The 27,989-nt window shown below is 45.0% G+C and overlaps 2 protein-coding genes and 1 pseudogene across 8 annotated transcripts in view; 1 reads left to right on the forward strand and 2 right to left on the reverse strand.

Annotated features, from left to right (window-relative positions):
* The window catches only part of iqcd (IQ motif containing D), a 32,200-nt gene extending 13,627 nt beyond the window's left edge, over positions 1-18,573 (forward strand). Inside the window, exons 1-5 of one of the 7 annotated variants that reach the window (XM_046350935.1) lie at positions 6,898-8,166; positions 15,995-16,661; positions 16,871-17,104; positions 17,229-17,300; positions 17,433-18,573. In XM_046350935.1, the coding sequence (XP_046206891.1) occupies positions 15,996-16,661; positions 16,871-17,104; positions 17,229-17,300; positions 17,433-17,717 (1,257 nt within the window). In that variant the 5' untranslated portion in view covers positions 6,898-8,166; position 15,995 and the 3' untranslated portion in view covers positions 17,718-18,573. Of the gene's footprint in view, positions 1-6,897; positions 8,167-14,048; positions 14,385-14,419; positions 16,662-16,870; positions 17,105-17,228; positions 17,301-17,432 lie in introns of those variants that run through there. The other 6 variants (XM_046350933.1, XM_046350931.1, XM_046350932.1 and 3 more) reach the window with 6 other exon arrangements.
* LOC124036396 lies at positions 6-2,524 on the reverse strand (annotated as a pseudogene).
* Positions 17,939-27,925, reverse strand: cfap73 (cilia and flagella associated protein 73). Its single transcript, XM_046350936.1, has 7 exons — positions 27,783-27,925; positions 27,538-27,643; positions 27,199-27,303; positions 26,909-27,106; positions 22,932-23,153; positions 22,493-22,651; positions 17,939-18,985 (listed from the first exon to the last, which is right to left on the reverse strand). The coding sequence occupies exons 1-7, from the start codon at positions 27,836-27,838 to the stop codon at positions 18,896-18,898; spliced, it is 936 nt and encodes a 311-aa protein (XP_046206892.1). The 5' UTR covers positions 27,839-27,925; the 3' UTR covers positions 17,939-18,895.
* Positions 27,926-27,989: the final 64 nt, after the last annotated feature.

Below are 27,989 nucleotides of genomic sequence, written 5' to 3' on the forward strand. Positions count from 1 at the left end.
TGGACTGGTTCTTGTTTTCATTTATAAAATAGGGTTTAAACAAATGCTGTACATCAGGATGTAAAATGATTTGCCAGTGTCAGTCTGATGTGCTGTTGCTCCCTTATTTGACCTGATATTGACAGCAGTCACATTCACAGTTGAGTTGAGACTCAAACTAAAACAATGCAGTCCACATAAGGAAACTACAGGTCGGCCTTGTCAGCAATATACACAATACATTGTGGTTTGATAACAATCTTAACATTGCATATTCATATGGTGTTAAATGAGTTGCCTTCAACATTGAAACAGTTACTGTTATTTATTTCCTACAGCACATTTGCTTTGCTTCAACTTAAATTATACAAATATTTGTTTTAATCAAACAAGAATATATAACATGTATTTACTATTGTTCAAACCAAAATACACCTTAGCTCAAAGGAGAATACTCAAGTATTTCAATTTATTCAAGAAGTAACAATTAAGATTGAACATTTCAGTTATAAGTTATTTTGCATGTGAGCAACACATTGGATGTACTAAGATTTCATTTATTTGTATTTTTTCATTTGGCCTTTAATTTAGGCAAGTCAGTTAAGAACAAATTCTTATTTACAATGACAACCTAACAGAAGGCAAAATATATATGGAACAAAACACACATAACGACAAGAGAGACACCACAACACCACATAAAGAGAGACCTAAGACATTCGTGTAGTAGTGCAGTACCTTGTGTATTGTGTGACTGCAGTCCTTCACATCACCCCAGATAATTTGCCTGATTGACAGTGCAGCAAGCTGGTACATTCACAGACTTGTCCTTGTAACATTCTGCAGCTTCAGAGGCACACCCTGTGCCTTCTTACTTCAGTAATCAGGGAGAAGATCTTGGGAGTCTTCACTTCCTCACAGACGCAAGGTAAGCATACCAAAATAAGGCCACCATGTTGGCAAACAGCACTCAAAACTGAAAACACAACAACACAGATTGGTAACAGAGCACCACTACATTCCAGATTAATGCATAAAAGAAAAGCCAGTGAGAACTGCTCACCTCTACAGCCACATAGTTGATGTTGATGAACTGGAAGGGGGTCCACACTTTCCAGTTCATCTTCAAGGCAGGCCAATAACTACTATTCACTTTGCTCTGGAAGTCTGCCCACCTCTTACCCTAAAATAGCATTAGAATGGATGAAAATGAATGTTCAGCCATGGCAATAGTCTGGATTAGAATGTAATTAATGAACTACTAATGGAAATGAACTGTCTGAGTAGTACTGCATAATTTCACTAGGCCCAACCTAAACTTACAAACTAATAAGCAGCCCCTGCTTAAAGTTTGAACTTCCACAGAGTAGTACCAAGTTTGATATGGGACTGTTACATTGCACTATGACACCATGTTATATCTAAGCCGTGAGAGTTAGTCAGGTGTATAGTGCAGGAGAGTAGATATAGAGCAGGTGACTAACCTCTTGGATGTTCATAACAAAAAAAAGAAAAGCAGCAGGAATGCAGGAGCAAAGATAAGGCGATCCAAGAGCAAGCGTTTCACTCTGTAGTATGGAACAGTGGTAGGCACCATGGGCTGGTAAATGTAATGTCTGGCAGGTCCAGTAATGAGAAACTTCAGAGAGGAATAGGCGAAGGGACAGGTTTTATCCCGCCTAAAATCTGCCCATGAAAATAAGCCCAACAAGTGAGGACATTTTTTATGGAGGTTAATGAGTGTCGAATTTGGTCAACAAAAATATTGAATTGCTTATTTGCTGCGTGCGGCTTATTTGATCAAATAGAAGTGTCATAATGGTTAGGTTGTTACTAATGCTCTGTTATGAGCGGACACAAATGGAATTTCCTCAACTTTGAAAAAAAACGACTTTATATCTTAAATAAAGGTTAAATATATTTTTAAAATAAATATCTGAGTTGTGCCTGTCGTCACAGAGATGGAGGACTCAACATGGATGTAACTTGTTTTAACATGGAGTTTGCCATTGAGGGCTTCTATCATTTTAAAGTCGTCAACTGCGTGGGGATTCCTATGAGTTGGGAGCAATCAGCCAATGAAAAAGAAGAAATTCACATTAAAGATGGAGATTGCCTCAATGGCACTTCCCATGCTGTCACAGACGCTATAATGGCACAGATACAAAGATGAGTCTTCTATCTATCTTTATGCAGTGTACACACGTATGTGCCCTCTCATTGGCTAGAATGGTCCCACCTGATCTCGCCTCTCCCCGCCTGTCTTCTATGGTCATGTCTAGAAGGGATACAGCTTTCGCCAAATTGACATCAAAAGTTATTTAATTTTAAAGTTGTTGTTTTTTGGGCATTTTATCTAATCCTTGCCCTTTTCCTAACCTTAACCTAAATTATCCTAACCTGCTACAGTAATTATCATAACCTGCTGCGTAAGTTCTCCTAAACCTGCTATGAAAAGTACATTTTCACAAAAGCTACACTGTATATGAAAAAGTATGTAGACACCCCTTCATATAAGTGGATTCAGCTATTTCAGCCATACCCGTTGCTGACAGATGTATAAAATTGAGCACACAGCCATGCAATCTCCATAGACAAACATTGACAGTAGAATGGCCTGACTGAAAATCTCTGACTTTCAATGTGGCACAGTCACAGGATGCCACCTTTCCAACAAGTCAGTTCATCAAATTTCTGCCCTGCTAGAGCAGTCCCGGTCAACTGTAAGTGCTGTTATTATGAAATGAAAATGTCTAGGAGCAACACCGACTCAGCCACAAAGTGGTAGGCCACATAAGCTCACAGAATGGGACCGCCGAGTGCTGAAGCATGTAGCGAATATAAATCGTCTGTTCTCGGTTGCAACACTCACTACTGAGTTCCAAACTTTTTCTGGAAGCAACGTCAGCACAATAGCTGTTTGTAGGGAGCTTCATGAAATGGGTTTCCTTGGCCAAGCAGCCACACACAAGCCTAAGATCACCATTTATGGACTAATCTGGGTTTAGAGGATGCCAGGAGAATGCTACCTGCCCGAATGCCAACTGTAAAGTATGGTGGAGGAGGAATATTGGTCTGGGTCTTCATGGTTCGGGCTAGGCCCCTTAGTTCCAGTGAAGGGAAATATTAATGCTACAGCATACAATGACATTCTAGACAATTCTGTGCTTCCAACTTTGTGGCAACAATTTGGGGAAGGTCCTTTCCTGTTTCAGCATAACAATGTCCAAAGCGAGGTCCATACGGAAATTGTTTTTTCAAGATCGGTGTGGAAGAACTTGACTGGCCTGCATAAAGCCCTGACCTCAACTCAATCAAACACTTTTGAGATGAATTGGCACACCGACTCCGAGCCAGACCTAATCACCCAACATCAGTGACTGACCTCACTAATGCACTTGTGGCTGAATGGGAGTCCCCATAGCAATGTTCCAACATTTATTGGAAAGCTTTCCCAGGAGAGTGGAGACTGTTATAGCAGCAAAGGGGGGGACCAACTCCATATTAAAGCCCATAATTTTGGAATGATATGTTCAACGAGCAGGTGTCCACATACTTTTTGTCATGTAGTATATATACAGTGGGGAGAACAAGTATTTGATACACTGCCCATTTTGCAGGTTTTCCTTGCATGTAGAGGTCTGTACACTTCTAAAACATAAAATCCAGAAAATCACATTGTATGATTTTTAAGTAATTAATTTGCATTTTATTGCATGACATACGTATTTGATCACCTACCAACCAGTACGAATTCCGTCTCTCACAGACCTGTTAGTGTACCTATGATAAAAATTACAGACCTCTACATGTTTGTAAGTAGGGAAACCTGCAAAATCAGCAGTGTATCAAATACTTGTTCTCCCCACTGTATATCCCTTCCAGACAAATTCGTCTTCCATCTTTGAGGACATGTATTTCCATTGTTAGAGCGGTCACTTGACTATCTTGTCAATATAATAGACCATCTTTGGCAACGTGGATGATGTCTCTTGTTTTGAATCTTAATTTAGAGAACTTCATTTGAAAACAGAATCTGAATGGATCTGAGAAGTTGAATATATGAAACTTTGATCAACTTGAATTGATAGTTTGTAAACTTGATACACAGACAACAAATAAAGGTGAAATAAATAAATAAAACAACGAAACAGAATATATAAATATTGAACTTGAACATTCAATTCGAAATTTAATTTGAAAACTGAATTCAATATACACTTTAAAACTATCCTAATAAAAATCACAAAGTATGGAATTCAAAAAACATTTGTGGGCACTGAAATCGCTACATAGGCATTATCCTCTGTTCATTGACCAACGGGAGGGATTCCTATCTCCTCCTTTCTCTAATACAGTGGTCACCAAACTTTGAGTCAAGATCACTTTGAGTCAAAATGCCGAGATATACAGCTCAGACTGTTTCTGAACATGACTTATAAAACATAAGCTTATGCAACATTAAGTTTCGCCATCAGCTGGAAGACTGTGTCCCGTTTTCTCAGTGGAGGGGTGGAGAGAGGAGGGCCTCACCGGGGATGGAGTGATCCTCCCTTCCCCTCAGACTGACCATCAGTCCAGTAAAAAAACGAAACAATGTATTATGCTCAGTCAGCTGTGCCTCACAAGTAATACAACAAATGATCTATTAGAAGTGTGATCATATACTTAAAATAATTTGAAAATGGTCTGAGAAGAACAACATTGGCAGGGCAATTCAAGCATAGCCAATATGCAGTGATAATGTATTGGGCCTATAGCCTACTGCACAAACCTAATTGTTACAGAACAGTTTTTAAAAGGTTAACCTCTATGGGATCGGTTGTTTGAATGTTAAATGACGAGACAGAGGCATTGATGCGAGAAACCAGTCCTGTTCAGTACATCACAACACCTCCGGGTACCTCAAGCAGCCCGGTAAAACACAAGAGTTGCAGTAAAGAACATTTACCAACAGATGGCATCACTGTGCCATCTTACACACAACATCTTCCCTTTAATAAAATAGGACAGGAGGTGTCAATTCACTAACAAAACAAACCTAGTAATAATTTCATTTTGATATTCTCTTCACTTTTATCTCTGTCTGTCAACAATCCCTGATGGGAAACCTACAGATTAAGTATTTTTGGTGGCTGGGACAGACATCCACAGCGTGAAAAGACAGAGGGCTTGTCTGCGAGGACTGCGGGTTCCCGCACAGGCGTGTCACCTGACTGTCTAAGGGGAGAATTGATGGGCGAGGGAGCGGCCGACCTGTGATCCCCTGGCTCTTCGCCCAGTGCCTCAGGCCCCATGTGACTTGCTGGGGTTCTGTCTTTTGTCATGCGACCCCTTTGGCCATCAGGGTTCTGAGTAGGTGCTGGCTCAGCAATCCGAAGGTCAACCCTCTTGCGACGGTACAGTGATCCATTCACTTCAACCAAGTAGGAGCGTGGTGCCACTTTCTGCATACAGGATCCGAGTCTCCAGAGGCCTGTCCGGTCCCCTGGTAGTGGCTTCATTCGCACCGTTTCACCCACCCTGAGCTCAGGTAAGTCTTTTGCTGATTTGTCGTAGGTGAACTTGGAGACCAGTCTTCTGTGACGTAGCTTCACCAGCACGTCTGTCACCACACATGGCTCCAGGAGAGTGCTGGACCTGGCAGAGCTGCTTTTAAGCGCCGTGCCGGGCTGCTATCCATGCCTTCTGTTGGGGTATTGCACCACTGCAGGATTGCTTTCCAGGCATCTTTGCCCTCTCGCAGAGCCTTTTTGCAGAGGTTCTTTGCCATTTTTACTGCAGACACCGCCTTCCCATTAGCTTTTGGATGTCGTGTTGATGCAGTGACGTGCTCGAATTCCCATCCTGCAGCAAATTTTCAGAACTCAACTCCGGAGAATTGGGGTCCATTGTCTGAAATTACACTATCTGGCTGGCCATAGCAGGCAAACTGAGCCTTGCAGCGTTTGATTGTTGTCTCTGCTGAGAGGTCTGGGGGGGGAGATCAATCTCCCAAAAGTCTGAGTAATGATCGACTACCAGCAGAAAGTCTTTGCCACTGTGCTGGAAGAGATCTAGACTTACTATCTGCTAGGGGCGCATCGGTAGCTCGTGGGACATCATCGTCTCTCTCTGTTGCTCAATGGCATATTCATTGCAGATGCATTTACTGACAGTCTTTGATTTCACACTGCATTTCTGGCCAATACAGTGTGTCAAGTGCTTGTCTGTAACAGGCCTCACCTCCTATGTGAGTGCACGCGCACCAACATCTCAGGGCGCAGAGACCGGGGAATAACGACTCTCTAACACTTGAATATTACTCCGTTTTGAACACTGAGCTCCTCTTTGACTGGCCAATATTCTCTGACGGCTAAAGCAGTTTCTTCCTTGCAGTCAGGCCAGCCCATCAGAATCACAGACCTCAATGCCTGGAGTTGCTCGTCCCTGTCTGTGTGCTGCCTGATTTGTATAAGGCGCTGGTCCGTAACATTGAGGTAGTCAGCCTGGTTGATGTGTTTAACACCCACTTTGCTTTGTTTGTAAGCTGCACACTGCGTGTTGTTCATGCATGGAGCGTGTGTGAGTGCCTGATGCAGTAGCCCTGCTGAGCGTGTCACTCACATACATCTCTGGCCCTGGCTTATACACCACCTTGAGGTTGTAGTTTTGTAGGGCCAGTAACATGCTCTGCAGTCGCTTTGGAGCATTCAGAAGAGGCTTGCTGAATATAGCAATAAGGGGCTTGTGATCTGTCTCTGCGGTAATATTGCCGCGCCCGTACAGGTAGTGGTGGAAGCGTTGGTATGCAAACACAATGCTGAGGCACTCCTTCTCTATCTGGTCATAGTTCTGCTCTGTTGGGGTGAGTGCCCTAGAGGCGAATGCCACAGGCTGGCCCTCATGCATGAGGCAACAGCCAAGTCCATACTGGCTTGAGTCACTCTGAATCGTGACAGGTTTTGACACATTGTAGTATCGCAGTACAGGTGTCTGGCTGACCAGTTGTTTTATTTCCCTCACCGCTGCGTCATGTTTTGGGAGCCAATGCCAGATCGTGTCCTTGTCCATGAGCCTCCTCAGTGGCTCACACACTTCAGAGAGCCGCGGTAGGAATTTGGCCAGGTAGGTGAAGAATCCGACGAAGCGCTGCACTCCCTTCACTTCAGATGGGTGGGGCATTTCCAAGACAGCCTTCACTTTTTCAGGATAAGCCTTCAATCAGTTGGAGGATAAGATGTGCCCATGAAAGCGGACCTCTGGCACTTTAAACTGAAGCTTTTTTATGCTTAGCCTTGACCTGTCTGCATCTGACCATCAGGGCCAGCAGCTTGGCGTCATGGTCACATTCTGCCTCCTCATCACTGTCCCCACAGCCCACTACAAGGATGTCATCTGCTATGGGTTCCACGCCACTGAGTCCCATCAACTGCTCATACTGTTTCCGCTGATACACCTCTGGAGCCACGGAGACACCAAACGGAGCCACGGAGACACCAAACGGAAGCTTCAACCACCTCTTCCTGCCCCAGGGTGTCCAAAAGGTGGTCATGTAGCTGCTGAGCTTGTCGAGCTTGCACTGCAGGAAGGCATCTCTGGCATCCACGAGCATGAAGACTCTGGCCTTTGGGAGCTTGTAAAGAACATCCTCCAACGTGGGCATAATGTAATGTGAATGTCTTCAGAGCCCGGTTGAGATGTTTAGGATCAATGCATATCCGTAGCTTGTCTGGTTTCTTGACGATAATCATATTACTTATCCAGTCTGTAGGCTCGGTGACAGATATGATGTGGCCATCTGCTTCATATTTGTCAAGCTGAGCCTTCGTAGCTGCTTTCATGGCCACTGGTACATTGCGGGGTGCACACTGGACAGGCTGGATTGCTGCGTCCAACTCAAAGTGGATTTCCCCAGGAACTGACTTGACCGGTGCGTTGAAGACGTCATGGTACTTGCTTAGGAGTGTCTCCTTGCTCAGGGGCCCAGCCTGGACTTTGTCTATAATGTTAAGTTCAGCTGGGATGGTGAAGTTAATAAGCCCAAGATGCTTGCATGTAGAACCTGACAGTGATGGCTGTTGACTAGCCTCAACTATTTCAAACTCAAGGATGTGTTTCTGGCCACGTAAAACACACTCTGTCACAAACAGGCCTAAAGCGGTCATGAACTGGCCTGAATACAGTTTCAGCTTGGTGTTACTCTGTGTGAGTTTGTCTCTGGGCGCGAGCCTCCTTTTGTCTTTAAGGCTCATAACGTTGCATGTGGCCCCTGAATCTAGCTGGCATTGCTGTGGTTTATTATTAAGTAGCAGAGGGACAAACCACTTTTGTCCTTTTGCCCTCACTGCCCCTATGCACTCGCTAGCATATATATCCTCTGTGCTGTCATTCCCTTCATCTGTGTTTGTTTCCATGGAGTGCACTTTACCCTCCTTTCTCTTGCTTTTCATGCAGACCCTTGCGAAGTGATTAGCTGTACCACAGGATTTGCATATTTTTCCATAGGCTGGGCAGTGTTCTTTTCCTCGTCCATGAGAAATGCCACAATATCGGCATGTATTGGGGTTGTCTACTGCAGAGTTGGCTGTAGTATTAGCATTAGCTGTGGCAAAGGGGAATTTCTTTACTGGCTGCCTGAATTTTTATTTATTTATATTTATTTAACCTTTATTTAACCAGGTAGGCTAGTTGAGAACAGGTTCTCATTTGCAACTGCGACCTGGCCAAGATAAAGCATAGCAGTGTGAACAGACAACACAGAGTTACACATGGAGTAAACAATTAACAAGTCAATAACACAGTAGAGAAAAAAAAGTGAGTCTATATACAATGTGTGCAAAAGGCATGAGGAGGTAGGCGAATAATTACAATATTGCAGATTAACACTGGAGTGATAAATGATCAGATGATCATGTACAGGTAGAGATATTGGTGTGCAAAAGAGCAGAAAAGTAAATAAATAAAAACTGTGGGGATGAGGTAGGTGAAAATGGGTGGGCTATTTACCAATAGACTATGTACAGCTGCAGCGATCAGTTAGCTGATGTTTGAAGTTGGTGAGGGAGATAAGTCTCCAACTTCAGCGATTTTTGCAATTCGTTCCAGTCACAGGCAGCAGAGTACTGGAACGAAAGGCGGCCGAATGAGGTGTTGGCTTTAGGGATGATCAATGAGATACACCTGCTGGAGCGCGTGCTACGGATGGGTGTTGCCATCGTGACCAGTGAGCTGAGATAAGGCGGAGCTTTGCTTAGCATGGCCTTGTAGATGACCTGGAGCTAGTGGGTCTGGCGACGAATATGTAGCGAGGGCCAGCCGACTAGAGCATACAAGTCGCAGTGGTGGGTAGTATAAGGTGCTTTAGTGACAAAACGGATGGCACTGTGATAAACTGCATCCAGTTTACTGAGAAGAGTGTTGGAAGCAGTTTTGTAGATGACATCGCCGAAGTCGAGGATCGGTAGGATAGTCAGTTTTACTAGGGTAAGCTTGGCAGCGTGAGTGAAGGAGGCTTTGTTGCGGAATAGAAAGCAGACTCTTGATTTGATTTTCGATTGGAGATGTTTGATATGGGTCTGGAAGGAGAGTTTGCAGTCTAGCCAGACACCTAGGTACTTATAGGTGTCCACATATTCAAGGTCGGAACCATCCAGTGTGGTGATGCTAGTCGGGCATGCAGGTGCAGGCAGCGATCGGTTGAAAAGCATGCATTTGGTTTTACTAGCGTTTAAGAGCAGTTGGAGGCCACGGAAGGAGTGTTGTATGGCATTGAAGCTCGATTGGAGGTTAGATAGCACAGTGTCCAATGACGGGCCGAAAGTGTATAGAATGGTGTCGCCTGCGTAGAGGTGGATCAGGGAATCGCCCGCAGCAAGAGCAACATCATTGATATACACAGAGAAAAGAGTCGGCCCGAGAATTGAACCCTGTGGCACCCCCATAGAGACTGCCAGAGGACCGGACAACATGCCCTCCGATTTGACACACTGAACTCTCTCTGCAAAGTAATTGGTGAACCAGGCAAGGCAGTCATCCGAAAAACCGAGGCTACTGAGTCTGCCGATAAGAATATGGTGATTGACAGAGTCGAAAGCCTTGGCAAGGTTGATGAAGACGGCTGCACAGTACTGTCTTTTATCGATGGCGGTTATGATGTCGTTTAGTACCTTGAGTGTGGCTGAGGTGCACCCGTGACCGGCTCGGAAACCAGATTGCATAGCGGAGAAGGTACGGTGGGATTGGTCAGTGACCTGTTTGTTGACTTGGCTTTCGAAGACCTTAGATAGGCAGGGCAGAATGGATATAGGTCTGTAACAGTTTGGGTCCAGGGTGTCTCCCCCTTTGAAGAGGGGGATGACTGCGGCAGCTTTCCAATCCTTGGGGATCTCAGAGGATATGAAAGAGAGGTTGAATAGGCTGGTAATAGGGGTTGCTACAATGGCGGCGGATAGTTTCAGAAATAGAGGGTCCAGATTGTCAAGCCCAGCTGATTTATACGGGTCCAGGTTTTGCAGCTCTTTCAGAACATCTGCTATCTGGATTTGGGTAAAGGAGAACCTGGAGAGGCTTGGGCGAGGAGCTGCGGGGGGGGGGCCGGAGCTGTTGGCCGAGGTAGGAGTAGCCAGGCGGAAGGCATGGCCAGCCATTGAGAAATGCTTGTTGAAGTTTTCGATAATCATGGATTTGTCGGTGGTGACCGTATTCCCTAGCCTCAGTGCAGTGGGCAGCTGGGAGGAGCTGCTCTTGTTCTCCATGGACTTCACAGTGTCCCAGAACTTTTTGGAGTTGGAGCTACAGGATGCAAACTTCTGCCTGAAGAAGCTGGCCTTAGCTTTCCTGACTGACTGCGTGTATTGGTTCCTGACTTTCCTGAACAGTTGCATATCGCGGGGACTGTTCGATGCTATTGCAGTCCGCCACAGGATGTTTTTGTGCTGGTCGAGGGCAGTCAGGTCTGGAGTGAACCAAGGGCTGTATCTGTTCTTAGTTCTGCATTTTTTGAACGGAGCATGCTTATCTAAAATGGTGAGGAAGTTACTCTTAAAGAATGACCAGGCATCCTCAACTGACGGGATGAGGTCAATGTCCTTCCAGGATACCCGGGCCAGGTCGATTAGAAAGGCCTGCTCACAGAAGTGTTTTAGGGAGCGTTTGACAGTGATGAGGGGTGGTCGTTTGACTGCGGCACCGTAGCGGATACAGGCAGTGGTCGCTGAGATCCTGGTTGAAGACAGCGGAGGTGTATTTGGAGGGCCAGTTGGTCAGGATGACGTCTATGAGGGTGCCCTTGCTTACAGAGTTAGGGTTGTACCTGGTGGGTTCCTTGATGATTTGTGTGAGATTGAGGGCATCTAGCTTAGATTGTAGGACTGCCGGGGTGTTAAGCATATCCCAGTTTAGGTCACCTAACAGAACAAACTCTGAAGCTAGATGGGGGGCAATCAATTCACAAATGGTGTCCAGGGCACAGCTGGGAGCTGAGGGGGGGTCGGTAGCAGGCGGCAACAGTGAGAGACTTATTTCTGGAGAGAGTCATTTTCAAAATTAGTAGTTCGAACTGTTTGGGTATGGACCTGGAAAGTATGACATTACTTTGCAAGCTATCTCTGCAGTAGACTGCGACTCCTCCCCCTTTGGCAGTTCTATCTTGACGGGAGATGTTATAGTTGGGTATGGAAATCTCTGAATTTTTGGTGGCCTTCCTGAGCCAGGATTCAGACACGGCAAGGACATCAGGGTTAGCAGAGTGTGCTAAAGCAGTGAGTAAAACAAACTTAGGGAGGAGGCTTCTGATGTTGACATGCATGAAACCAAGGCTTTTTCGATCACAGAAGTCAACAAATGAGGGTGTCTGGGGACATGCAGGGCCTGGGTTTACCTCCACATCACCCGCGGAACAAAGAAGGAGTAGTATGAGGGTGCGGCTAAGGGCTATCAAAACTGGTCGCCTAGAGCGTTGGGGACAGAGAATAAGAGGAGCAGGTTTCTGGGCATGGTAGAATATATTCAGGGCATAATGCACAGACAGGGGTATGGTGGGGTGCGGCGGAGGTAAGCCCAGGCACTGGGTGATGATGAGAGAGGTTTTATCTCTGGACATGCTGGTTGTAATGGGTGAGGTCACCGCATATGTGGGAGGTGGGACAAAGGAGGTATCAGGGGTATGAGGAATGGGACTAGGGGCTCCATTGTGAACTAAAACAATGATAACTAACCTGAGCAACAGTATACAAGGCATATTGACATTTGAGAGAGACATACAGCGAGGCGTACAGTAATCACAGGTGTTGAATTGGGAAAGCTAGCTAAAACAGTGGGTGAGACAACAGCTAATCAGCTAGCATAACAACAGCAGGTGAGATGGCATTGACTAGGCAACTCGGCCGACAGATAAAACAAACAAGCAGAATGGAGTACCATGATTAATGGACAGTCCAGCGTGCATCAGCTATGTAGCCAAGTGATCAGAGTCCATTGGGCAGCGGTGGATGGGGCAGGGGGGCTGGGCTGGCGAGTGTTATCCAGGTTAAAAAAAACTAACAATGACTAAATAGCTTGTAGCTAGCTAGCTGGTTAGCTTCTGGAGGTTCTTGAGTGTGTTCTAAAAATAAAGATAATAGCGATTCCGTATCACATTGGGTGAGGCAGGTTTCCGGAAGGTATAAACAATTATTATTTCTTTTAATCGGGAAGAGATAGAGTACATATGGGCCACTGCGTTTTTGGGACGCGGCGATGCAGACGGTTAGCAGGCCTGTGCTAACAAGCTAACAGATTAGCAGGCCGGGGTAAACAAGGTAGTAGTTAGCGGACCTGGGCTAAACAAGCTAGCAGTTAGCATGCCGAATTAGCAAGCAAGGAGATAGCGAGGGCTAGAGAGTTAGCCTTTGGAGGATGTCGCGATGGGGTGAGTCTGTTTATTCCTCTTCATGCAGTGATATCGATAGACCGGTCGTAGGTCAAGGTATTGTAGCCCAGGAGTATGCTAGGAGCTCTGGATGGAGCTCAGAATGTAGCATTGACATTGTCCATATGTTGCCTTTCTAGCTCCATGGACCTTATCCGTATATCAGTAAGCTCTGCTGCACGGCATGTCTCCACTGCCAAGACCAGCGTCAAGTCACGTTCTCTCAGCAAACGTCTGCGGTGCCCTCATCAGTTATGCCAAGCACAATCTTATCTCTGATCAGTTAATCTCTTAAAGCACCATAGTCACATGTAGCTGCCTTTTCCCTTAATCTTGTAACAAAGCTGTCAATTGACTCCCCGTCCTCCTGTTTGCAACGACCGAAAACACAACGCTCGTAGATGACGTTCTTTGCTGGCGTAAAGTAATGTTCAAGAGCATCAAGAATAGCTATAGCGTTGCCTTGCTGAGCTGCTGTTAGGTTCAGGGTTTGTATACATGTCGGCATTCAGTTCCCATTATAGTCCTCAAAGTGGCAGCCACTACCTCATCTTTCTTTTCCAGAAGTCCCGTTGCTAGTGCATAGTCCTCCCATTCACCTCTAAACGTATCCCAGTTCATGCTTCAATCCCCGCTGAGATTCATAACGGCGGGAGGGGGAATGTTCGCTGCCATATCTAACCGGTGCTAACAACACTGAAGCTAACTAGCAAACTCACTCTAGCTAAGGCCAATTCCAGCTAAATTTTACTCAAATAAGCATTTGTTTGGTAAACCAGAACAGGTGACTCTAATTTGCGGAAAGCATGGTTAGTTATCCGACTCCGACACCATGTTTGAATGTTAAATGACGAGACAGAGGCATTGATGCGAGAAACCAGTCTTGTTCAGTACATCACAACACCTCCGGGTATCTCAAGCACCCCGGTAAAACACAAGAGTTGAAGTAAAGAACATTTACCAACAGGTGGCATCACTGTGCCATCTTACACACATAACATCGGTGTCCCTAAACCGGGACAGTTATTGCGAACATGCGCTAATCAAATCAAATTAGTCAAATGCTCCGATTACAACAGGTGTAGAATTGACAACGAAATGCTTACTTACAAGCCCCTAACCAACAATGCAGTTTTAAAAAACATGGATAAAAATAAGAAATATAAGTAACAAGTAATTAAAGAGCAGCAGTAATATAACAATAGTGAGACTATATACAGGGGAGTACCGGTAAAGAGTCAATGTGCAGGGGCAACAGTTAGTTGAGGTAGTAGGTAGAGTTATTAAAGTGACTATGCATAGTGACCAGAATTACGTTTTAAGTAACAGCCAACATTCCAGGACATAGGCATGTCTTATATCGGCAGAAAGCTTAAATGATTGTTCATCTAACTGCTCTGTCCAATATACTGTAGCTATTACGGTGAAAAAAAATACCATGCTACTGTTTGAGGAGAGTGCACAACAACAAAACGCTTTTATCACAGCAACTGGTTTGATACATTCACCTCTGAAGGTAAATCATGTACTTACTTACATTCAGTAGTCTTGCTCTGATTTGTCATCCTGAGGGTCACAGAGATAAAAGGTAGCATAGTTTTGTTTGATAAAATTCATTTTTATATTCAAATGTAGGATCGGGGTTCCACAGTTTGCACCCTGCGGTCTCTGGAACACATGTTTGTTAGTTTGTATGATCTTTTACCAGATCTAATATGTTATACTCTCCTACATTAAGATCACATTTCCACAAACGTCAAAGTGTTTCCTTTCAAATAGTATCCAGAATTATGCATATCCTTGCTTCAGGTCCTGAGCTACAGGCAGTTAGATTTGCGTATGTCATTTTAGACGAAAATTGAAAAAAGGGATATGATCTTTAAGTCCCACTGAATTACTTCTGCCTCGTGTACAGATTCATGTTGTTACTCCTATGACCAGAGAAAGTGAAATATTCCTCGATATTATAAAAGACACAGGCCGCAAATAATAACAATGAAAACTTAACGAAACATTTTATGGCTTATAAAACTATTAAACAAAGTGTTGACAGTGCTGAATAACAACTTATACATTAACTTACTCATAAAAACAGCTGATCTTGCTCTATTCGTTGAGCCTCTCTCTAGTCATGGTTTTAAACGGTTTGAAATCTCACATTATCACATTTGTTGTGCGTTCGAGGCTTTTTTTTTTTTTACAGTCCATTCTGCGAGGAAACTGTGCGGACACCGTGATCTGAGCTGTATGATTGGCCAGAAGTAGGCATATAGGTACATTTGATTTTCTCCCTGGGTCTGCCGGGTAGTCGGAGTTCTACATTCAGACACATTGAATGGTTCAAAATTGGAAGGTTTACTGAATTCAAGTGCCCCTACCGCCAACAGCGCGAAACGAATACAAAAATAGGGAATTCAAGGTTTTACCGATGGGTTTTTACCAGAAATGTTTGGTGCGATTGAGTATCTCTCTGGCTGTAGCGTTTACTTTCAATTATAATACAGCGCTATGAGACTAAAGGCAGTCGTTGTTTTTCAAAACAAGAGTTGAGCTTGAAATTCAAAAGTTTATCAAACAGACCGGCCGCCATAAATCGGACTTTAGTAAGATGTTGTAATATAACCAGCTAATGAGCCTAAATTACAATGCATGACCATGAGCATTATTTATTTATGCTAATTTATTTCAGTTATTCGTCAACGCGAATGGGCCCCTCCCCACATCTTTGGTCTCTTAGCAACTGTATTGTAAACTATCAACATCGATGTGATGTTGTTTTCTATGCTGCTGCCAGTAACTTGGCTAGTGTGGTTCGATTTGCTTTATTTAAGTGCTGTTTAAGTTCAGAGGAGGTATGTTGTTTTCCTTTAGGCCTAACGTAATGTTTTCTTGATAAAATGTTTTATCTGCATGGAATCTTTATCTTTTTGTAGCTAACGTTAAGTACATTATATCTAAAAGTAAACTACACTAGACATTAGGCAACTGTTAATGTAGGTAGCAAATAGTAATATTGTCCTAACGTTAGTGGTAAATGTGTTTGTGATGCTGAATTGACCGATGTTATAGTGTTAATTTGGGCATGATGTTTTATTGTTTAATAAGATTCCCCCCTGTCTATGGCAGTATGTCTGCAGAGGTGGCCATACAGCCCCTGGAGGATGTTAGCCCCCAAATTATGTGCTCCAGTCCACAGCCCCGGGCCAAAGTGCTCAGGGAGGACCTCCTAAAGATCCTGGACCCTTCACGGAAGAAGCTGTCATCCTTGGAGACGCAGCGCATCGCAGGGGTGCTGGAAGACTGCATCGCCAGGGTGGAGACGGTAGCCTTGCTGCCGGCTGTGCTGTCCCGCCTGGGAGGGCTGTCTGTGGGGTTGGAGTTGGAGGGGGCCTTACAGGAGCACCAGCACCTTGGAGAGAGGCTGGGGGGCCTGGGGCAGAAGCTGGTTGAGGGGGAGGCAGGGGAGAGAACGAGAGCAGAGTTAGAAAGGGCCATCCCCAGCTCACTGAGAAACGTGCTCAGACTGCTGAGAGCTCATCCAGCCGCCACCCGAGCCCTGAGGAGTGAGGCAGAGGTAGGGGGGCAGGGGGTGAGTGAAGGGGTGCGAGGGCTGGTAGGGGGGCTGCAGGAGTTACGGGGGGTGCTGTTAGAGAAACTGCTCACGAGCCCGTCTGAGGAACGTCAAAGAACACGCTACATGCAGGAGGTTTCGCTGCGCCATGGCAACAACATGGAGCTGGTTGCTACACTGGAGATGGAAGTCGCTGCCGCCATCAAAGACAGAGATGCTGAGGTGCCGATACAGTTTTCATTGTCATTATACGACTGTTTGTATTACACCAGAGTTTAAACCTTGAACGATTTAACCCATGATAATTCTATCTCAGTTCTCCAAAACGTAATCTCTCTACTTTCTCTGCTGCTCTCTCTATCTTTCTCTCTCACTCGTCTCCTCCTCTCTTCTACACTCTCTTCTCACCCCCCTACTCCCTGCTCTCTAAGACCTCTAAGAAAAATGAGGTGATCAGGAAGTTGAAGAGCTCTCTGCACCAGATGGAGAAGATCTCTGAGGACTTTGTGTTGCGGACACAGCAAGATGCCGACAAGCAGAACCAGTCAGACGCTAAGAACTCACAGGGGAGGCGGGCCCGCATGCAGCAGGAAGCCAATCAGCTGAGAGTTCAGCTTAACAACCTGATTTCTGAGAACCGCGAGGTAGAGACTTCGCTCCGTAAGGTGGGAGATCCCAGAAATAGAGCCCTAGCCCCTGCTCCTTATCTAAAACATTTTCTATGCATGCAGTAGATCCTGCAGTGCGAAATATAACGTTTTCAATGTTGTTCTCCTCCCCTCCTGGCAGAAAAAATATAAAGTGGAGACAGAAATAGAGAACTGGATCCAGAAGTATGATGCTGATATGGGAGAGAAACAGGTAGACTGACCCTAAAAAATCCTAACAAATCTTCCACTGAGTAACAACAATTAATAATATGATTTTAGTGATGCTTAGTAAATCCCCACCCCCCTCTCTATCTCTCTCTCTGTGTTGTCTGCTCCCTCCCAGTTTGAGCTGGAGGACATGACAAGGGTCTATGAGGAGGAGAAGGAGGAGCTGAGAGAGCTAGAGGAGGCGTATGCTGTCCTGGAGCAGGAGTTCAGTCAGATCCAGGAGGAGCGGCGTTTGGCCGAGGAGAGGAGGGAGGAGGAGCAGAAAGAGCTGGAAAAGAAGAGCCGTGCATCCACAATTATCCAGGCTTACTGGAGGGGCCACCGTGTCCGCAAGGCCATGAGGGGGAAGGGCAAGAAGGGTAGCAAGGGCAAGAAGGGAAAAGGCAAGAAGGGCAAATAACAGCCCTGTGAAAAACTCGGCAAGACCAGGACAGTCCATTATTCCAGCATGGTTTTTATATTTGTGGGAAAGAAGTGTCAGCTCTCCAAAAACACATCCATTTTGCTTTTCTCCTTTTGTACGTTTTCCTTTTAGGTATCAGAGTTTATTCCAATAAATACTGTGCAACGAAGCTCTTGATTACTATTGTATGATTACTACCCTGTGTTTGATGTTATCTATTTTTAAGTGTTTCTTAAAAGAAAAGGGAATTTTGTTAAACCATTGTTTAAAAATATTTTTTATTGAAACATGTACAGTATTGTATTAATGAATCAGTTTAAATGGAACTCAACAATTTATAGTTGTTCAGAATAGTAGAAAACTGGCACCATGCAATTGTTGGATACATTTGATCAAGGCTTGAGAAACACTAAACAGTTTGGCCCTCTATTGATATGTATAGTTAGTATTCCCTACAGTTGCCACTAGGTGTCAGTACTAGACTGATTGCAGAAGTAGTATTGTCATCATGCTACGTTTGCTCCACAGCAGTGGTGTAAAGTCGTTTTAGGGGTATCTGTACTTTACTATTTATATTTTTGACAACTTTTACTCCATTACATTCCTAAAGAAAATATGTACTTTTTACTCCTATACATTTTCCCTGACACCCAAAAGTTCTAGTTACATTTTGAATGCTCAGGCAGGACATCAATATGGTCCAATTCACAAACCTAACAATATAAAGCTTTGCCATCCCTACTGTCTCTGATCTGGCGGACTAACTAAACACAAATACTGTGTTTGTTTGTAAATTATGTCTGAGTGTTGGAATGTGCACCTGGCTCTCCGTAAATAAAATAAACAAGACAATTGTGCTGTCTGGTTTGCATAATATAAGGAATTTGATATATTGCATATATAGCAAGTATGACAAGTTATTTTTTTAACCACTATTTAAGTACATGTACAACCATATACTTTTAGACTTTTACTCAAGTTGTTTTTTACTGGGTGACATTCACTTTTACTTGAGTTATTTTCTATTAAGGTATCTTTTATGTACTTTTCCCACCACTGCTGCACAGAGTGCTGCCCATAACATTACTATCTGTGTGAAAACAATACAAGACATGGATTGAAATCTCCAATAATAAGAACTGCAGGATCCTCTGTCTAGATCATCCTCCACCTGTTCACTTCAAATTGGCTTTAGTAGTGGCATGAGAAGGGCTCTGTTTGAGATTGTTCACTATGGCAGACTGGTCTTGGATGAAGAGCTGGATCTGGAGAGGAAAACACATTTTGATTTTACTGTTAACAAATTAATATGTCTGCTACTCTAAATCACTGTGACATCAGTATCCTTCTCTAACTGTAATATCACTCACCTTCTCTAGCTGTGACATAAATGTGACATAACTGACCTTCAGCTGTGTCATCCATAGGAATAGAATGAATAGAACGGGAATCCCTTTCAAGTCAATGATGGCATAATGGGGGGGACTGGCGGCCATTGTGAGTGTACCCATAGGAGCAAAGGAGGAAGTAAAAGCAAGAGGTGTATCCTTCAATCTGTGCTGTGAATTTTTGAATCAACTTAACTGACATTACAAAATACACACAGTGGCCAGTTTATTAGGTACACCACCCCGTTCTAGAAAACGGTTCGCTCCTACAGACAGTGAATCATGTGGCCATGACTTGCTATATAAAGCAGGCAGACAGGCATTCAGTTACAGTTCGATTGAACGTTAGAAGAGGCTAAATGAGTGACCTAGGCGACTTTTAGCGTGGTATGATCATCGGTGCCAGTCGTGTGTAGGGTTTACTGATAATGGTACGACAAACAAAAAACATCTAGTCAGCGGCAGTCCTGTGGGTGAAAACAGCTTGTTGATGAGAGGTCGAAGGAGAATAGCAAGAATCTTGCAAGCTAAATGGGTGGGTAACAAACACACAAATAACTGCGCAGTACAACAGTGGTGTGCAGAACAGCACCTTGGAACACACAACTCGTCAGTCCTCGTCACGGTTGGGCTATTGCAACAAACAACCACACCGGGTTCCACTCCTATCAGCTAAAAGAAGCTGCTCCAGGGGGCACGTTATCACCATCACTGGACAATTGAGGAGTGGAAAAACATTGTCTGGTCCAATGAATCCTGGTTCCTGTTGGATCATGCTGATGGCAGAGTCAGGATTTGGCGATAGCAGCATGAGTCCATGGCCCCATCCTGCCTACTGTCAACGGTACAGGCTGGTGGCGGTGGTGTAATGGTGTAGGGAATGTTTTCCTGGCACACGTTAGGTCCCTTGATACCAATGGAGCAATGTTTCCATGTTTCAAAGAATTCAGACTGTTCTGGAGGCGAAGGGGTTCAGACCCGGTACTTGATGGGTCTAACTAATAAACTGGCCACTGAGTGTAAATTTGATTGCATGAGCCACATCAGTAAGTATAATTTTAATGAACATTCTACATTACTATGGAAATGATTGCATCACAATACCAGGCAGCCATTGCGAGGGTACTCATGAGTTTACAATCAAAATTTACAAGTTTTAAGTTGTCATGTGCACTAGTACAGTGAAATGGCTTACTTGCTTACTCTTTCCAACAATACAGTAATCAATATCAGTAATACTATAATTGTTTTAAATAAAAAAGTAAAGTAGAACAAAAACACATGAAAAATAGAAATAAGAAGAACACGAGCGTTAGTTCCCTGCATATTGACACTTGATATTGGAAGTTTCAGGGTCAGTGCCAAAACCACATGGTTTCAATGTGTTTGAGGCCATTCCATTCGCTCCGTTAGAAGCTGTTCAGGAGCCTGTTGGTTTCAGACTTGATGTTCCGGTACCAATTGCCATGCGGAAGCAGAGAGGACTATGGCTTGGGTCTATGGCTTGGGTCTATGGCTTGGGTCTATGGCTTGGGTGACTGGAGTCTTTCAACAACTATCTGGGCCTTCCTTTCACACTGCCTTATATAGAGGTCCTGGATGGCAGGAAACTTGGCCCCAGTGGTGTACAAGGCTGTCTACAGCACCCTCTGTAGTGCCATGAGATCGAAGGCGGTGCAGTTACCATACCAAGCAGTGATGCAGCCGGTCAGTATTCTCTCAATGGTGTAGCTGTAGAACTTTTTGAGGATCTGAGGGCCCATGCCAAATCTTTTCAACCTCCTGAGGGGGAAGAATTGCTGTTGCGCTTTCTTCTCGATTGTTTGCGTGTGTGTCGACCAAGTCCTTTGTAATTTGGTAATCAAGGAAGCTCTCGACCAGCTCCACTGCAGTCCCGTTTCCTGTAGTCCACAATCAGTTCCTTGGTCTTACTGCCTAGAAGCCCGTCATCCTGGAGTCGCCTCTTCACTGTTGAAGTTGAGACGGGTGTTTGCGAGTCCTATTTAATGAAGCTGCAAATTGAGGACTTGTGAGGCATCTGTTTCTCAAACTTAACACTCTAATGTACTTGTCCTCTTGCTCAGTTGTGCACCGGGGCCTCCCACTCCTCTTTCTATTCTGGTTAGAGACAGTTTGCACTGTTCTGTGAAGGGAGTAATACACAGCATTGTACAAGATCTTCAGTTTCTTGGCAATTTCTCACATGGAATAGCCTTAATTTCTGAGAACAAGAATAGACTGACAAGTATCATAAAAAAGTTGTTTCTGGCCATTTTGAGCCTGTATTCGAACCCACAAATGCTGATGCTCCAGATACTCCACTAGTCTAAAAAAGGCCAGTTGTATTGCTTCTTTAATCAGAACAACAGTTTTCAGCTGTGCTAACATAATTGCAAAAGGGTTTTCTAATGACAATTAGCCTTTTAAAATGATAAACTTGGATTAGCTAACACAACATGCCATTGGAACACAGGAGTGATGGTTGCTGATAATGGGCCTCTGTACGCCTATGTCACGCTCATCGTAATGAATGGACCATGGTGGTGGCATGCGTACATTATCCTTTAAAAAATAAACACCGAACAAAAACAACAAACTACCAACCGAAACGTGACGCTACTGGTGTGCACACAGGCAACTAACTGTAGACAAGATCCCACAAATCACAATGGGGAAATGGCTAGCTAAATATGATCCCCAATCAGAGACAACGATAAACAGCTGCCTCTGATTGGGAACCATATCAGGCCACCATAGAAATACAATTCACCTAGATGACCCACCCAAGTCACTATCACGCCCCAACCAACATAGAGAATAAACAGCTTACTATGGTCAGGGCGTGACAGCCTATGTTTAAAGATCTGCCGTTTCCAGCTACAATAGTAATTTACAACATTAACAATGTCTACACTGTATTTCTGATCATTTTGACGGACCAAAAATGTATTTTTCTTTCAAAACAAGGACATTTCTAATTGACTCCAAACTTTTGAACGGAAGTGTAGGTATTCATCTTTTCTAGGGGGTTGAGGTTAGTGTGGAGTGCAATTGAGATTGCACCATCTATAGATCTGTTGGAGTGGTATGCAAATTGGAGTGGGTCTAGGGTGTCTGGGATGATGGAGTTGATGTGGGTTGATGTGTATCAGGGATAGAGGTTCAAAGTATGTTCTATTCATTCTATTTCTATCACTAACCTTCACTATCTGTGACATCACAAACCTCCATCTGTAACATCACAGTGACATCACTGACCTTCTCCAGCTGTGACATCACAAACCTTCTCCAGCTGTGACATCACTGACCTTTTCCAGCGGTGACATCACAAAGTCCATCTGTGACATCACAAACCTCAATCTATGACATAATAACATCACTAACCTTCTTTAGCTGTGTCTCTGTGTCATCGATGGCCACGTCCTTTTCCTGCCCTGTGGTCCCACCCATCATGTGGTAGAGGTTAAGGGTCACCACTTTAATTTGGCCCAATAAAAGCGTCTCCTTCGCCGCTGTGGTCTGGATGTGATACCACGTGTTCTCCTGAACAAAAAACATTGTTTATCCACAAAGGCATATTGGCTATATCGTAAACATTAATGACACCAAAAAGTTGCTTTTTGGTCTTAATTTAAGGTGAGGGATAGGCATAAGGATAGTGTTGTTAAGGTTAGCGTTAGGTTTAAAATCAGATATTGAGAAGATAAATTGTAGAAACAGGTTTAGCCATAATTAGGACTTTGTGGCTGTGGTAACTAGTGACGACCCTCTAGTGACTACCCTCTAGTGAAAAACCCTGTAAATGCGTGATCAGGTCTGGTACCCATCTGAGAGCGTTGGAGCGTATCTGGTCCAGCTCTGTCTGTAGCTGAGACAACAGGTTATTCTTCTGCAGAATGCTGCAGCTCTGCTGCTCTGTGTGTCTCTGTAGCGCCCCCCGTTGGCCATCAGCTTGCTCCTGCACCTCACTCTCCCTCTGCCGCAGCTGCTCTTTGGTGGATAGCAGGGTGGCAAACCTCCCCAGTAGCTCCCACACATCCTCATACTACATACACACACACACATGTACACATTATACATTTGAAGCTAGAGTTAGGGTTGATGCTAGGGTTAGGGTTGAACCGGGATGTGGACATGAAGCTAGAGTTAGGGTTGAAGCTAGGGTTAGGGTTGAACCGGGATGTGGACATGAAGCTAGAGTTAGGGTTGAAGCTAGGGTTAGGATTGAACCGGGATGTGGACATGAAGCTAGAGTTAGGATTGAGGCTAGGGTTAAGGTTTCAGGTTAGGGTTGTGGTTGAGGCTATGGTTAGGGTTGTGGTTGAGGCTATGGTTAGGGTTGTGGTTGAGGCTATGGTTAGGGTTGTGGTTGAGGCTATGGTTAGGGTTGTGGTTGAGGCTATGGTTAGGGTTGTGGTTGAGGCTATGGTTAGGGTTGTGGTTGAGGCTATGGTTAGGGTTGTGGTTGAGGCTATGTTTAGGGTTGTGGTTGAGGCTATGGTTAGGGTTGTGGTTGAGGCTATGGCTAGGGTTGTGGTTGAGGCTATGGTTAGGGTTGTGGTTGAGGCTATGGTTAGGGTTGTGGTTGAGGCTATGGTTAGGGTTGTGGTTGAGGCTATGGTTAGGGTTGTGGTTGAGGCTATGGTTAGGGTTGTGGTTGAGGCTATGGTTAGGGTTGTGGTTGAGGCTATGGTTAGGGTTGTGGTTGAGGCTATGGTTAGGGTTGTGGTTGAGGCTATGGTTAGGGTTGTGGTTGAGGCTATGGTTAGGGTTGTGGTTGAGGCTATGGTTAGGGTTGTGGTTGAGGCTATGGTTAGGGTTGTGGTTGAGGCTATGGTTAGGGTTGTGGTTGAGGCTATGGTTAGGGTTGTGGTTGAGGCTATGTTTAGGGTTGTGGTTGAGGCTATGGTTAGGGTTGTGGTTGAGGCTATGTTTAGGGTTGTGGTTGAGGCTATGGTTAGGGTTGTGGTTGAGGCTATGTTTAGGGTTGTGGTTGAGGCTATGGTTAGGGTTGTGGTTGAGGCTATGTTTAGGGTTGTGGTTGAGGCTATGGTTAGGGTTGTGGTTGAGGCTATGTTTAGGGTTGTGGTTGAGGCTATGGTTAGGGTTGTGGTTGAGGCTATGGTTAGGGTTGTGGTTGAGGCTATGGTTAGGGTTGTGGTTGAGGCTATGGTTAGGGTTGTGGTTGAGGCTATGTTTAGGGTTGTGGTTGAGGCTATGGTTAGGGTTGTGGTTGAGGCTATGGTTAGGGTTGTGGTTGAGGCTATGGTTAGGGTTGTGGTTGAGGCTATGGTTAGGGTTGTGGTTGAGGCTATGTTTAGGGTTGTGGTTGAGGCTATGTTTAGGGTTGTGGTTGAGGCTATGGTTAGGGTTGTGGTTGAGGCTATGGTTAGGGTTATGGTTGAGGCTATGGTTAGGGTTATGGTTGAGGCTATGTTTAGGGTTATGGTTGAGGCTATGTTTAGGGTTATGGTTGAGGCTATGGTTAGGGTTGTGGTTGAGGCTATGGTTAGGGTTATGGTTGAGGCTATGGTTAGGGTTATGGTTGAGGCTATGGTTAGGGTTGTGGTTGAGGCTATGGTTAGGGTTGTGGTTGAGGCTATGGTTAGGGTTGTGGTTGAGGCTATGGTTAGGGTTGTGGTTGAGGCTATGTTTAGGGTTGTGGTTGAGGCTATGGTTAGGGTTGTGGTTGAGGCTATGTTTAGGGTTGTGGTTGAGGCTATGGTTAGGGTTGTGGTTGAGGCTATGTTTAGGGTTGTGGTTGAGGCTATGGTTAGGGTTGTGGTTGAGGCTATGGTTAGGGTTGTGGTTGAGGCTATGTTTAGGGTTGTGGTTGAGGCTATGGTTAGGGTTGTGGTTGAGGCTATGTTTAGGGTTGTGGTTGAGGCTATGGTTAGGGTTGTGGTTGAGGCTATGTTTAGGGTTGTGGTTGAGGCTATGGTTAGGGTTGTGGTTGAGGCTATGGTTAGGGTTGTGGTTGAGGCTATGGTTAGGGTTGTGGTTGAGGCTATGGTTAGGGTTGTGGTTGAGGCTATGGTTAGGGTTGTGGTTGAGGCTATGTTTAGGGTTGTGGTTGAGGCTATGGTTAGGGTTGTGGTTGAGGCTATGGTTAGGGTTGTGGTTGAGGCTATGGTTAGGGTTGTGGTTGAGGCTATGGTTAGGGTTGTGGTTGAGGCTATGGTTAGGGTTGTGGTTGAGTCTATGGTTAGGGTTGTGGTTGAGGCTATGGTTAGGGTTGTGGTTGAGGCTATGGTTAGGGTTGTGGTTGAGGCTATGGTTAGGGTTGTGGTTGAGGCTATGGTTAGGGTTGTGGTTGAGGCTATGTTTAGGGTTGTGGTTGAGGCTATGGTTAGGGTTGTGGTTGAGGCTATGTTTAGGGTTGTGGTTGAGGCTATGGTTAGGGTTGTGGTTGAGGCTATGTTTAGGGTTGTGGTTGAGGCTATGGTTAGGGTTGTGGTTGAGGCTATGGTTAGGGTTGTGGTTGAGGCTATGGTTAGGGTTGTGGTTGAGGCTATGGTTAGGGTTGTGGTTGAGGCTATGTTTAGGGTTGTGGTTGAGGCTATGGTTAGGGTTGTGGTTGAGGCTATGTTTAGGGTTGTGGTTGAGGCTATGGTTAGGGTTGTGGTTGAGGCTATGGTTAGGGTTGTGGTTGAGGCTATGGTTAGGGTTGTGGTTGAGGCTATGGTTAGGGTTGTGGTTGAGGCTATGTTTAGGGTTGTGGTTGAGGCTATGTTTAGGGTTGTGGTTGAGGCTATGGTTAGGGTTGTGGTTGAGGCTATGGTTAGGGTTATGGTTGAGGCTATGGTTAGGGTTATGGTTGAGGCTATGTTTAGGGTTATGGTTGAGGCTATGTTTAGGGTTATGGTTGAGGCTATGGTTAGGGTTGTGGTTGAGGCTATGGTTAGGGTTATGGTTGAGGCTATGGTTAGGGTTATGGTTGAGGCTATGGTTAGGGTTGTGGTTGAGGCTATGGTTAGGGTTGTGGTTGAGGCTATGGTTAGGGTTGTGGTTGAGGCTATGGTTAGGGTTGTGGTTGAGGCTATGTTTAGGGTTGTGGTTGAGGCTATGGTTAGGGTTGTGGTTGAGGCTATGTTTAGGGTTGTGGTTGAGGCTATGGTTAGGGTTGTGGTTGAGGCTATGTTTAGGGTTGTGGTTGAGGCTATGGTTAGGGTTGTGGTTGAGGCTATGGTTAGGGTTGTGGTTGAGGCTATGGTTAGGGTTGTGGTTGAGGCTATGGTTAGGGTTGTGGTTGAGGCTATGGTTAGGGTTGTGGTTGAGGCTATGGTTAGGGTTGTGGTTGAGGCTATGGTTAGGGTTGTGGTTGAGGCTATGTTTAGGGTTGTGGTTGAGGCTATGGTTAGGGTTGTGGTTGAGGCTATGGTTAGGGTTGTGGTTGAGGCTATGGTTAGGGTTGTGGTTGAGGCTATGGTTAGGGTTGTGGTTGAGGCTATGGTTAGGGTTGTGGTTGAGGCTATGGTTAGGGTTATGGTTAAACAGGGATATGGACATGGCATAAGCAACATGCGTGAGCTGGTAGATTATTTGATTATAAAAATGTAACTTCCAAGAGAATGTGCCATGATCCCTCAGGAAACACAGTATGTTTTTTAAATTTAAATTCTCTGGAGTTGAGAACAGATCAGATGAAGGAAAGATAGAGGGGGGGGGGGGGGTGTATTTCATGATAATACCCGGAAGAGAGGAAAGATAGAGAGGGGGGGGGGGGTTCAGATAATTTAGAGAGGGGGGGCACAGTTTAGTGCGAATAGGGTGTTTTTAGTGAATGCCAGGCTAGGGTACCTTGGCCAGTCTGAGGACCTGTTCCAGAAAGGTCCAGTAGAAGGCACTCTTCTCCACCCTGCGCTGCAGCCTCAATCTCCAGGCCTCCAGGACAGCACACTCCTCCTTCAGTTTCTCTATCTCTCCCTCCTTCTGACGCACAGCATCCCTCTCTCTCTCTGCCTTCTTCTCACCCCGACCACGCTTTGAGTCGTTTTCCTGCAAGATGGCACATTTGATTACAATGTTCTTTCCAGAGTCTGTGTGTTTCAGTGCTTGTGTGTGTGCGTGTGTGTGTGTTAGCCACCAACTTTGAGGAATTTGTCAAATTTGAGCAGCGACTCCTTCAGTTTCTCCTCCTTCTTCTTCACCTCATCTCTCCGCCTTTGAAAACTCTCCGTCTTTAATTCAAACTCCTGTGAAACACACACACACACACACACACACACACACACACACACACACACACACACACACACACACACACACACACACACACACACACACACACACACACACACACACACACACACACACACACACACACACACACACACAATATCACACACAATATCCCTAACTACGATAGTCACATTTTTGTCACAGGTTCTCATGATTATGAGTACTATAAATAAGAACGTAGCTCCTACCTCTCTGTGTGTCTGGAGCTGTTTATCCACCTCTCTGATCTCTCTCTGTTTCTCAATCATCCGTGTGGCTCCGCTCATCAGACCTCTGTCCCGCACAGGCACTTTCCTACACACATAAGCACGAAAGTACGCATGCAGAAACGCACGCACACACGCATACACACAGAGCCTTCTGTGGACATCAATCTGTGTTCCTTCTCTCAACCCCACTAGCAGAGAGCATACTAACACAAACACAAACTCACATTAAGAGGTGTTCCTCAAAGACAGTATGGAAATAATCCTCCAGATCCAATGCCATTATCTCTTCTGTCTCCAGGGAGTTTCTGATCTTCAGTTAGAAACTTAAGCAGCTTTCCCTTTGGATTTCTTTATACCTTGCTGTACAATCCAGTCTCTATGGCAACACATAGACAAAGCGTCTGTCGCCCCCCAGTGGCAAACTACTGACA

This window comes from Oncorhynchus gorbuscha, linkage group LG05 (genome assembly GCF_021184085.1).
Source record: "Oncorhynchus gorbuscha isolate QuinsamMale2020 ecotype Even-year linkage group LG05, OgorEven_v1.0, whole genome shotgun sequence".
Taxonomy (NCBI): domain Eukaryota; kingdom Metazoa; phylum Chordata; class Actinopteri; order Salmoniformes; family Salmonidae; genus Oncorhynchus; species Oncorhynchus gorbuscha.